This window comes from Heterocephalus glaber, unplaced genomic scaffold, assembly GCF_053883595.1.
Source record: "Heterocephalus glaber isolate CG9 unplaced genomic scaffold, H.glaber_assembly_v1.0 deba00000621, whole genome shotgun sequence".
Lineage (NCBI taxonomy): Eukaryota > Metazoa > Chordata > Mammalia > Rodentia > Bathyergidae > Heterocephalus > Heterocephalus glaber.
The window spans coordinates 2695436-2708659 of NW_028258153.1; the positions used below are offsets into that span (position 1 = coordinate 2695436).

General features: G+C 45.7%; 1 protein-coding gene across 2 annotated transcripts in view; it reads right to left on the bottom strand.

Moving 5' to 3' along the window:
- Sgpp2 (sphingosine-1-phosphate phosphatase 2) overlaps positions 1-13224 on the bottom strand; it is a 121441-nt gene that overhangs the window by 60743 nt on the left and 47474 nt on the right. The window contains exon 2 of one of the 2 annotated variants that reach the window (XM_004864475.3): positions 11482-11640. The exons of the other annotated variant lie outside the window; for it this stretch is intronic. Within the exon in view, the coding sequence (XP_004864532.1) occupies positions 11482-11640 (159 nt within the window). The remainder of the gene's footprint in view (positions 1-11481; positions 11641-13224) is intronic. 2 annotated transcript variants of the gene reach the window in all.

Genomic DNA, 13224 nt, shown 5'->3' on the forward strand with positions numbered 1-13224 from the left:
ATGGTTCCTGGGATCACCATTGCTCTCTCTCCCTATTTGGGGGTCCACAGGAAGACTGGTAAGAGCCAACCTAGTGCAAGTATGTGTAGATTACCAGGGTAGATTTTGCAAGGGAGGATGCATTGTTTAAGGTCAGAGACAAATGCTATTTGACTAGTTAGTTCCATAATTATAAACTCCAGATCTACAACTGGTTGCACCTCTTAATACCCAACAGACTATGATCCCATGCCAGCCTGGCTATGTCACCATGAGGGCTTCTTACTTTACTGTACTAGTAAATGTGTGCAACATAAAATAAAGAAGGATGAACAGTTTTCACCTGGGTTAGAAACCAAGTCTCCTAATTCTTAAGGGTAATAAATCATCCTTTGGTTCAATTTTTTTTAATCTCTCTCTCCCTTTTTTTTTTTTTTTGGTACCAGGGATCAAACTCAGGACCTTGTGCTTTCGAGGCAGGCAGCAGAACCACTGAGCTAAATCCCTGGCTGATTCAATTATTTTTTAAGGTTAAAAGATTCGTGAGTCTTTTTCAATCCCATTCATATTCATCATGAACTACAAATCATGTCTAAACTTATATCAAACCATTTATCACAAAACAGGATATAGGTGGGCATAGAGGCACACATGTGTAATCCTAGCTACTCAGAAGGCTGAGGCAGGAGGATCGGAAGTTTGAAGCCAGCCTGGGCAACTAAGCATGACCCCATCTCAAGTAGCTCAGTGGTAGAGCACTGGCCGAGCCCTAGTGTTTAATCCCCAGCACCACAGAGACAAACATACAGACAAAGAAGAACAACAAAAACCAAAGGAAGATATAAACTGTGAACTGTAAGCAAACATTGCAAATATAGACAGTTGGGAAAGTTGAATTACCCTCAAATTAACACATGAGGTAGGGTTTAGGACACTTTTTTCTTATTTTTCAATTTTTTATTAGTGTGGTTTACTCTTTATAAAATGGGAAGCAAAAGTCATTGAACATGCTACATCCCCAAGAAAAGCCAGGCTTTATTCAACATAATTAAGGGAAGCGGCTACTGTAGAATGCAAAGCAGCTCACAAGATTCTGGAGCCAGGTAGCTATGAGTTCAAATCATGAGTCTTTTCTCTGGCCACAGCCCCATGAGATCCTTCTCCTATCACTGTCTGTCCTTAGAATGAGAACAGCAATAGTGCCTATGGTTCTCTTCATGGTGTCTGCAAAGGCCAAAGCCCCAAGACCAACTCATAAGTGACGGTTCTTGTTGTCTCTAAATACGAACAGCTCAGGATGAAGAGACTGGTGCCCCAGAAGTCAAAAAGCCTCAGTTTCCCCAGTTATTCCCCAGCTGCTTGAGGCCCATACCAAGCACAGCACCTTCCGGCCACCATCCACACCCAATGCGGCCAGCGGAGCAAAGGTCTTGGCATGTGTGGGACCAGAAGGAGAGAAATCAAGGTCTCCATCAGGGCGGGCCCCAGACCAGCCAGAACGTCCTCTGCAGAGAGAGAGAAGCTGCAAAGGCTCCTCTGGGGCAGCCTCATCCAGCACGGGTGGAAAGAGAGGGAAGCGGAGAGATGGGAGCTGTTGGGGCCACGAGGGAGGTTGCCTTACAGTTCTCAGAAAAGTTCAGAGGAAAACATAAAGGACAGGCTCTCAGCTGTGACTGCACAGAGCACTTGTCCTGAAGCCAGGCCTCCCATGGCAGAGCAGTGCCTAGGGCTCCTCATCCCTCACACGGAGGCTGGAGTAGCCTGGCACACAGGGGAGACAAACACACGGAGTGGGAAGCCTGGGAATAGGAGGCAGGGAGCCAGGCAAATGCTCAGGCCCCTTCCAGGCAAAGTCACATCCCTGTGGGGACAGAGGCCTCCTCTTTTCTTCGCTCCTTCTTTCTACTTGGCTGCTTTGCAAAATAGGCTGAGGAAGGAGAACAGAGGCACAGGAAGGATGGAGGATTAGCAGCCGGCCCTGCTCAGGGCTCCAGCCAGGAGTCAAAGTGCTGTGCCCGGCTCCTGTGGGTCTCTGGCCTCTGGCTGAGTGCAAAACACCTGGAACACACGGTCCCACAAGTGGGAGCGGGGGACTCACGGGGGACACAGCTCAGAGGACTGGGACGAGGACATCTGGGAAGTCTGCTGCTGCTGTGAGTATGGCACTTGCCACAAGACTGACGCTACATGCCACCTTGCCAACCAAACCAGTGCAGCGCGCTTCCGAGAGATTGGATGGGGGGGGGGGTCAGCTATGGGAGGTGACACAGCGGACCATTTTATGTAGTGGCTGTGTCGCCACTGGGAAGTGACTCCATCGCTTTGGTCATCAGGTTCTCGTCTGTGAAATGGGGCTCCCGTGGGAGGCACGTGGCTGAGAGGGACATGACACAGCTGCTGCGAGAACCATAGCTGCTCAAGAATCAGCCTCGCAAGTGACACTGATTGGCTTTGAGAAGAGAGAGATGTTAGGGTTTTATTGGAAAATTTCATCCGAAAGAAAGGCCTCCTTGACCTATTGATTGATTCAATCTTTTTTCTTTTGTTTTACGAATGCGTGGGAATAGCATCAGGGACAGTGTCAGAAGAGAGCCCTAGGGACCGAGTCATCTGCGGTGAGTGGAAAGCAGGCGTAGCCAGAACAGAGAAGTTGAATTCCTTGACTCTACCTTGTCAAGATTTGCCTTGGTTTTGGGTCTGGATATGACTTGGCAAGTCATATGACTTGGCTATGTTTTTTTTCTAGGCAGGGAACATTAACAGCTAGAATGAATCAAACAGGGGGTGGGGAGAAGAACTAACTCCTCAAAGCTCGGTATAAAATGCTTAGTTTTTTGAGTCCTCTTAACAGCTTCAGCCTAATTTCATTTTTTAGCAAAATCTTTCCTCCAGGACCCTGGTACTTCACACACCTTTATACCCAGCTAAGCTTAAAGGAAGTGCCTATCCACACCATAAACTCAGGGACGCTTTAGAAGTGGTACATAGTGGGCCGGGGATTTAGCTCAGTGGTGCTGCCGCCTGCCTTCCAAGCGGAAGGTCCCAAGTTCGATCCCTAGTAACAGAAAAACAAAAAGAAGAGGTGGCACATAGTTGGGACTGGTGTGGAGGTACCTGTAACCCCAGCACCCTTGGGGGTGGAAACAGCAGAGCCCAGTAGGGCAATTTAGCAACTTGGCAAGACTGTGTCAGAAGAGAAGCAGTATTGGGGTGAGCTGGGTGATCGCCTCTGTCTGTGAGCAGGAAAACTGTGCCAGTCAATGGCACCCAGGTCTTAGGAGGTGGGCGAGGGGCAGTGGTGAGGAAGGGGAGTGCGGGAAGAAAAGGACACATTTCCCCAGTCGTCTTCATTAAGAGAGAAAGAAGTGCCAGTGACAGACAAGCCTGAAGGTATTTGTTCACCACGTGAGTCGTTTTAAGGCTTTTAATAAAAACCTACACTAAAATGAGTACTTTTCCTTATTGTTTCACCACTAAACCAATACAGCGAGTATAACAGCCCCCTTAGAAACAGGTTCTTAATATTTAACTCAGGCTAAATTACAAATTCTACTTCAGAGGGGCTGAGGAGAATCCCTGACGCCTAATTCTAGAGCCTTCAATGCAAGTTAGAGAGGGTTACAGTCTTGTCATTGTCCACCCTGCTTAAACACTCATCAATCTCCTGCAAGGACCTACTTAACAAGCAGGGAGCCCTTTTTTTTTTCTTTTTTTCTTTTGGTACCGGGGATCGAACTTGGGTCCTTGTGCTTGCACAGCAGGCACCGGAACCACTGAGTTACATCCCGGGCAAGGGAGCGCTTTTGCAGCGACTGGGGTTAGCAGTTTCAGCAGAGGATTAAGAGCTAATCACACCTAAAGCCATCTTTTGTCAATAAAATTGACCCCAGTCTACAGGTTGTGAATTACAGGGACAGGCACACTTTTTCCACCTCCCTAACTAACCAGGTGACCAACTCCTGCCTGAGACACGGGTCGAGGGCACTACACTCCTTGGACATGCTACCACGAAGGCCACCTTATAACCAATTCGGGCGACTGTTTTATAAGATGATACCTCAAATGCTGTAGCAGTTAGACGCTACCTATGTAATAGGCACAATTTAAGTGTAAATTTAGGTCTGGCTTGTATTCCAGGTATGAATTAGCTACCTATTAATCATCAGAATGTGAGAGTTGGAGAAAACCATCATTTATACTGGAGCTCTCCAACCTAAGTTAATTTGTCTTGCAAGAACAGGAGCAGAAGGACCTGCCAGAAAGACTCTTGTGCTTCTATGGCCTAAGCTTTAAAAAGTCTACCAAAAAAGGGGTGGGGTAGAATTTACATTCAGAAAGAAGTATTTTCTTTTCTTTTGTGGTACTAGGGATTGACCCCTGGCTGTTGCACTGAACTACTTCAGCCTTTTTTAAAAATTATTTTTATACTTTTAATTTTGGGACATGGCCTTACTGAGTTGTCTAGGAGGGACTCCTCCCTCAGCCTCCCAGTGTGCTCAGATTATAGGCATGCTCCATCATGCCCAGCTAAGTACTGCATTTTCTTTCAAAGTACTCCTTCAGCTGTGCTGAATACAAGACAGCAGGCAATCTAACAATATTTAGCAATAGATTTGATAAGCTCTTGAGACATTGTCTGATATTGAGGAGATTCACAATGCAAGAAAAAGGTACCACTGCATTAGCATTTGGTTTGCAAAAGAGATGAAATATGTCCACTCCTCCCCTCCTCCTTCTGGATGTCAACCCCGTTGGCTTTTGCTCTTTTCCTTCTTCTTCCACTCCATAGTTGGATCTCTTTTGATGGTCACATCGCATCTGTATAACAAACACCCAGGATCATGTTACAAGCCTCAGGGGAACTCTACCTGGCTTCTTTCATCTTATAGCCAGGGAAACTGCAGTGCAGAGTCATGAAGTGGCCTGACAAGGTTTCACTACTAGGATTATCGTCCCTGTCTCTTGAAGGTCCAGAACCTGGTCCTTGGAGCTGTGACCCTAGTCAATCATCTGTCCACCCTAAACACAGGTGTTTGAGCCAATTACAGCCAATTTATGGACTGACCAGAGCTGGGTGGAACTGTGGGACTCATTATATAATAGCTGCACCAAACCCTCCTGAAAATCTGAATTAAAAAGTAGGTAGTTACCAGAGAATGACAGGAGTTAAAAAGATAGAAGTTACAGCTGAACTGTACCAACCAAATCATTCACCAGCATTAGTTCTTATGAATTTCTGGCTCTTAGATTCCCCATAAACTTAAAACATCCACCCCTTTTCCTGAGTGAGTTTGAGTGGGTTTGTATTTCTGGAAATAGGACACACTACCTCTATTGCATCAGCTCTGTACCCCTTTCAAGACCACCAGTCTCTGTTCTGATAGCAATGCTGCTGATGTTGGTGAGAACAACTACTCACCCACCCCTGTTACAAGGCCTCCTCACTTCCACTCAGGAAAATGACAAAAAGCCATACAAGAGATATTAACCCTGCCTAGACAGTGTCAGAAACAACGAGGGCCTTCAGTCTATTCAGAAACACTGTAAGATCGGTTTGGACATGATAACATTTTCCTACAAAGAATCACACACATGTTAGACTGGCAGGAAATACATCCCTGAGAGGTTAAAAGTTAATAAATGAGAAAAAAGGCAAAGAAAAACCCAAAGGTAAATTTTAACTTAATTGGAATTCAAACAACATGAACCAGATTTTCTGAAAGTTGGTCTTCCTGAAGAAACTATTTTACAGACAGGGAAACTGAGGCAGAAGCATTAAGTGTCCAAAGGGAGGGGTTCAGGAGGTCATAAGGGTACAACAACAGGGTGGGAAGAGGTCTGTGTCTAAACTAAAGGGAAAACCCAAATCAAAGCATTCAAAGTCCTCTTTCTCTGTTTTTTGTTTCATCTGGGGTGTGTGTGTGCATGTGCACACACATGTGTGTGTAGGTGTGAGGTTGAGTGTGTGTGTTATGGCAGATCACACTCAAGACCCCCTTGAGTGTAGCAAGTGCTGTACCACTCAGCTATAACCCCAGGCCCAATTTCGTTGTAAAGGATTCCCCTAGGTCACTAATGATGATATTGTGAAGTTAAATACCATTTCTCAAAGTCTTGAACTTCTAAAAATCTTATGTAAAAACACATTGCCTCTCAGAAATGGAAGATCTAGCATCATTCTATATTAGTGACTGGTAGAAATCAATTTTTAAAAGCTCCCTTGCATTGCAGATATTCCCAGTATCAGGCAACGTGTTTAAAACACACATCAGATGTACTGCTTGAGGAAAGTTTTCCAAAGGTAGGCTGACAATTCACAAATATGAGTACAAATGGCCAATAAAGATATAAGAAGTGTTTTCATTAGTAAATCTATGAAGTGAGAATTAACTGAGATAATGTTTTTTTCATTGGTTACATGAGACATGACTTAAAAATGAGAACACACGAAGCTCAGGAAAAGGAGTTAAATTGCAGCCTCTCACACACACCAAACAGCAGGGACTGACATCGAAGAGCATTTCCAAGAGAATACTCTAGCAATATGCATATCCAGCCTTAGCCATTCCGTCCACCTTACGCGTCAGGCAGACATCTGCTGTCTTAGGAACGGGCCTATTACTTCCTAGCAAATGCCGAACTTTATTTTGGCTTGGTCAAGACAAAGTCCAAAGACCAGTCTGTGGGTCACCTTTGAAGCAGCACGGTATATTTAATGTTAGTCAGGGGTTTAATCTTCTATGGTATCTGAATTCCCCCTAATTTTCATTTTTATCCACTTATCTCATTTTTAAAAATCTCATTAAGAATGCTAGGAAATGTCTGTGAAAAGAGGCAGGATATAAATAACAAAATATCGTAAGAATAGAGAAAGAGAGCTTTCCAAGCCTCAAGGATCAATTGTAGCATCAATATTTTACAAAATGGAGAAAAACTTGATTTTGCTTCATGTTACAGTACAACTTTAAGGGTTTTACTTTTATTTTTGGCTGGCACTGTCACTGTGCCAAAGTAGAAGTTGAGCGATCAACTGACCATTCATTCAGACAATGAGTCAACTACTCCTCTTTATGGGTTGTTTTTTTTTGTTTTGGTACCAGGGATTGAACTTGGGTCTTTGCACTTGCGTGAAACCACTGAGCTAAATCCCCGCCCCTATGGGTTTTTTTTTTTTTAATGCTGGGGAGCGAACTCTCGGACTTTGCACTGAGCTGCACCCCCAGCCCTTTATTTTATTTTTTAAATTTGAGATAGGGTCTCACTAAGTTACTAAATTGCCCAGGCTAGGCTCCAGTTTGTAATCCTCCTGCCTCAGCCTTCTAGAGTTCTGGGACCAGAGGTGTGCACCACCAACACCCAGCTTCTTTATGGGGATTCCAATCAGGCAACCCATGCATGGGCTTTCCTGCCCCGATGGCTGAGATTCTTTTGAGCCCAAAGATAGGTTTAAAACATTGACGGGGGTAGAAGAGGGACATCAAGACTTGACTGATGACTTTCAGCTAATTTAACAAGCTCTTGTCTAAGTTTTCTGGGATAAATATTGTCGGCTGGTCAATAAAGGTAGCCAGAGGACACTGAAGAACAACACAGGGTTGGTAAGTGTCACGGAGCATCCTGAAACAACCGAAAACACAGAAGCGAATCATTTCAATCCATAAAGCCCCAGTTTCATCGACTTAAAAACACAGTCACTTAGCTGTGTTCTAAGAACCAACAGGAACCCTGCAGAGGAGGCCAGGACAGAATCCACTTTGATCTTGGACAATTATTTAGCCCTTTCTACACTTCAGTTTCACAATCTATAAAATGGGCTCATAATAACTACTCAGGATCGCTGGCAGAATTAAGTGAGGTAAAAATATATAAAACGCTATTACAGTCAGTGGCATTATGAGCACATATATTAAGTGCTCAACGTACGACATGACTTTTTATTATTTAAAGCATTACTATCCTGGTCTACAAAAGAATACTTACCCGTTGTAATGGCGTTCAAGTCAGTTAATGAACACAGATGCCAGTAAAAGAGGTACAATAGGAAGCAGGAACAATTATGATTGCGAGGAGAGAGAGCAGTTAACACAACCATAATAAATTCTGCTAAGCTGTTTCAGACAGTATGAGTCAATTGTAATATGACAGATGCTTTTTAAGAGCAATAAAACCTGTTGAGTCTTCATCCCATGACAACTATTGGATATAATATGAAATCTGACAAGATGTGTGGCACTCTGGAACAAACAGCCGCCTTCCAACACATTTGGGGGCGGCGGGGAGATAAGACATTGACAGCCCTAAACCTTCAAGCTCTGCACCTTAGCTGACAGATATCTGAGTCCTGCTCCTAGAAGGGGCGGTCACTAATCTGGAGATGTCCCCTGCAGGAAAAAGGCCGCCTGTGCCTCCCCAGAAACTGAGTGCCAGGCCGGCCCTGCTCCGCCCAACACCACCAGGAATTTTCCTTCCCTTTATCCACCTTCAACGTGGGGCCAAGAGGAGCAACTCTCCTTAGCGACCCTGAAGCCCAGCGTGGAGCTGCCCTCCCAGGGCTCGCCCGCGGCACACCCGCACCTTCCCCACCTCCCCAGTGGAATGAAAGGACCGGTTCCCTCCACCCGGAGCTGCCAGGAACCCGCCCGGACCCTCCGCCTGCCCAGCTGCCCTGACAGACGCGGCTGCTCGCACAGTTACTGCTGAGCTCCCAGCACGTGCGATGGACCAGGCCACGCACCCGCTTAAAACATCCAGCGACCACGCGCAGACTCAACGTGGGCTTCCTTCCCTCACGTAAAGGTACTTGGGACCCTTGAAAATGAGGAGACTGAAGTGTAAAATGACAACCAGTGATGGGAACCAGTAATGGCCAGAGTGGGAAGTCACTCGCCTAAGTTCAAGGGGTGAGTCCTCCACCGGGCTGGCTGTGGCGATGCACACCCGCGATCCTAGCACTCTGGAGGCTGAGCTAGGAGGATGGCGAGTTGGAAGACAGGCTTGACTACATAGCAAGACCTTGTCCAAAAAAATTTTAGAGAAATAAAAAAATAAAGAAGAGAAGAAGAAGAAATAGAGGAGGAGGAGGAGGAGGAGGAGGAAAAGAATATCGTCCATGGCTTCTTTTCAAGTCTGAAGTTTTCCCAGGCCCTTGGAAAGTTTTCCACCCTCAGGGAGGAAATCAGTGGTCTTGAACTAGCCACATACACTGTAAGAGGGTCCTGGGTTATGAAAGGAGCTTTACGTGTTTACATCACCTGGCGCACTCGGACACCGTAAAAGTTTCCGGAAACCAAACCCATATCACGCATACATATTATACATACACTGTAATATTTATATTCGAAAATAAGTGCGACTCAAGCACATGGACCTTTCAGGGGTTTCAAGTCTTCAGCAGAAAAGGGAGGCTCCTCCTCGCCCCCCCTTTCTCCTGCCCCCTCCCGAGCTGCCCCAGAAAACCCCGAGGGGCCTCACGAGGCCAGGAGGACACTCAGACCACGTTCCCTGGGCGATTTGTGAGAAGCAGCATGTGCTTTTGCAGATTCTCCGGTCATACTTTTAGACAAAAGCTAGACTTCAGAAGAAGGCCAGGAAGGAAACAGGGACCGGGCAAGCACAAAGTAGTTGTAGTTTTTGAGCGGAAAGGGTCAGAGTCAGGAAGATTGTGGGGGAGACATGCATGGCTCAAAGGCTTAGCAGTGCCTGGGAGGGGAGGCTTCGAAGCCGGGCTCGTGCATTTGCACTTCAAGGATTCCCTGTTCAGCTGCCAGAGAAGCTGACCCTGAAAAACTGGAAGATTTCATATGGAAAAGCGAACGATCCAGCGACTCTGGGCCCATTTGCCTCCTGGCAGACTCAGGGGGACGCAGAGGCCGCTGCTCCGCAGTGCCCCCAGGTGGCCGCTGGCGAGTGGTTCGCCTCGGCGCCCCCCACCCCAACCAGGAGGGCAGCGTTTACTTCTCCCTCCCCTGCCACGGAAACACTGGAATTCAAGGCGATCAAGCCCACTCGTTCTATAAAGGACATAAAGGCCCAGCGTGGGAAGTCACTTGCCTAAGTTCACACAGCGTTTCCCTTAGCTCCAACCTAGCCCTTTGATCTTGTTTTTAGCGCAGAATCTAGAGCAAGGGAAACCGTCTTGCCCCTAAACGTCCTATTCCAACCCTGGGACTGTAGGACTGGTTGGTCTTTGACACCGGGCCTTCATGGATAGTCACTTTGTCACCCGGCTCACATAGGTAGTGCGCATCCTCCCGCCGTCTCTGCACACTGTGGACTCGCGGGGGGTTCTAAGGACGTGCATTATCAACCCCTTTGTGCAGACAGGGATCTAAATGAGGCTCGGACCAGGGGTCACGGACCGGCTGAGCTGCACTTGATCAAGGTCCGGGGTGAAGGAAAAGAATGGTGAATGTTAAATGTTTAAAAATTTACTGCAGTAAAAGACACGTTGCCATGAATCCCCCTCAAAGTGCTCCCCCTTGCTTCGTACACACGTATTGTACCTTTCTTGTCACTTTCTGAAGCAGTTCTGGAAGTCCGCTTCCTGAGTGTGGTTAGGATCGAAAAATACAGCGGTTGCCGCAGCCCAAGACTGCCCACCAGCAAGGCGAGCTCTTAAAACATTGTGGTGAGTCTTCATCCCCTTGTTCACTAGATCTGGCACTGTGTAACTTCTGGGTGTCTCCCAAAGTCAAAATGACCGGGAAAGGTAAACATTTTGGATTGATTCAAGCCATCAAAGCAGTCACTACCACACAACTGAAGTACATTAGAAAGGACTCCCCAGAACTGCTTCAGAAAGTGCCAGAACAATGGATAAGTGTGTTTGAAGCTAGGGGGAATAGAGACAATGAGTCTTTTATTGTAATAATATTTTTGTTTAAACACAGTATTTTTCTATTGTACTTGCAGTATGCCTTTGTGCCTCGCAGATAGGCACAATCTTTCCCAGATAAACAGAAATTCAAAACTCATTGGCTTGAACATCAGGAAGTGATAGGGTAGTGGGGAAAACAGGTGGAGGGCCCCCTATGTGCCTGGAGTCGACACCGGGCTTTGCCTATGGCAGCTGCTCTCATCTGCCTCGTATGTTTTGATCTCTCTAATGTGTAAAAGACTACTTGCTTAATACTGCTTGACGTTTTAGATTTCGGTTAAATTTTACTAAAATGGTCCCTTGGTAAGATGTATTTTATACCCCTGTGTGGATTCTTAGAAGGGTCCTTCATTTTCTACTCATCTTTCTTCCTTCTCCTAGTTTTATTTACCTGTGAGGAGGTGTCTATCAAAATACAGGAATCACAAGTTGGATTGGTTTCTGCAAACCAAATGAGTTGCACTTATATATACTTTTCCCAAAAGAAATTAGGAGACAAATTGCATTCTATGGGATTTTAAAACAAACAAAAAAACCCATAAAGAATATTGTGCAGGGTACTTGGGTACCAAAGCAGGCAGCTGTCTTAGAAGCAGCAATTGTTAGTACATCCAGAAAATGCTTACCACCCATATTAAAACCAGTCTTCTGGATAAATAAGGATCGATATTCCAGTGAGTGAATGGAAGGAATGTGATGTAGAACACTTCTTGACCCAAAGCTGCTGAAAATCTGAAGAGGTAATAGTAGAAATAGTTCTTCACAATGTACTTCTGCCCGTTAGCCTGCAAGACAGAAGAACGCTGTGTAAGTTCATTCAACACGACACTGGGTGGCGTGTTTGAACACCCCCTGCCTCTTACGACCCTCTACTGCTAAGGTGGTACCTCCCTTTTCACTGCCTTGCTGTGGTTTCCTTGCCATCACTCCACACGTGGTCGAGTATCTTTCAACCCCAATTTGCCCACACAAATTAGCTCTTTTTCAAATTAAGTAACATCTAAGACAGAAGTGCCAAGAAAAGGCACACGAAGCCAAGCCTTGTGTATACAGAAGGGGGGAAACTTGAGGGCACCTGGGTATGTTAGAGCACTGAATGAATTCCTGACTCCAGTGGGCCCTAATCCCTAGAACCTGAGAATATATCACCTCATGTAGCAAAAGGGACTTTGAAAATATAATTACATTGATGAACTTGAGACAGAGAGATTATTGTGGGTTATCTGCCTGGATGCAAATTCCAAGGATTCTTTTTTTTTTTTTTGTACCAGGGATGGAACTCAGGACCTTCTGTCTGCAAGACAGGTTGCAGAACCACTGAGCTAAATCCCGGCAGGATTCTTAATATGATAGAAGGAGGAAGCAGAAATGTCAAAGTTAGAGAGTGATTTGAAGACAGTAACACTGCTGGCTTTGAAGGTAAAGGAAGGGACCACAAGTCAAGGACTGCGAGTGGCCTCTAGAGATTTAGCTAGGGGGGAAAAAGCAAGGGGGCAGATTCCCTCCTTGAGTCTCCAGAAGTAATGCAGCTCTGAAGACATCTTGATTTTAGCCAGGTAAGATCTGTTTTTTGGGTTTTTTTGAGACAGAGTTTCACTATGTAGTTCAAACTGACCTTGAACTCACTATGTAGCCCAGACTAACCTTGAACTCACCACAATCCTCCTGCCTCAGCCTCCCAAGTGCTGGGATTACAGGTGTGCACCACCCCCGGCAAGATTTGCTTTAGACTGGGCTTCTAGAGCTTTAAGAAAATAATTCATGTTATTTGAAGCCACTGAATTGTTGGTAACTCGTTATAGCAGAATACCACTTGCCTCTGAACTTTAGTCTTCACCCCTTTTTTGCAGTACTGAAGACCAAGCCTCGATCAAACCTAGGGCTGCATGCTACCACTGAGCTAACCCTCACCCCCACCCCATTCACTTTTTAAATGGCACTTATGGGTGGGTATGGTGATGCTGGCCTGTAATTCCAGGTACCCCAGAGGCTGAGGAAGGGAGGAAGACTGGGTTTGAAGAAACCTGGGCAAAGATGAAAAGAATCTAAATGGCACTAATAAAATGGACTCTTTCCAGCGATGCAGCAGGTGGGCCTGTTGACATGTTAGGGTCCCTTCCCTCATTCTTATCCTGTCGATGAGCAGGGGGGAAACACCTGAGGGCATTAAAACAGGAATGAGCAGCCAGTGTATTTAAAAGGATGGCGAACCCCTTCCTCTTATGGTCTATTAGTAGTAAGTTAAAACCAAAAACACTGTCATTCCGTTAAGCGAATCTAAGAAGTAGACTTTTAATGCTAGTGTTGGAGGTAGCCATAAACTTTGTGAACATAAAATCAAAGTAAAATGCCAGCCCTGAAGATGGGGT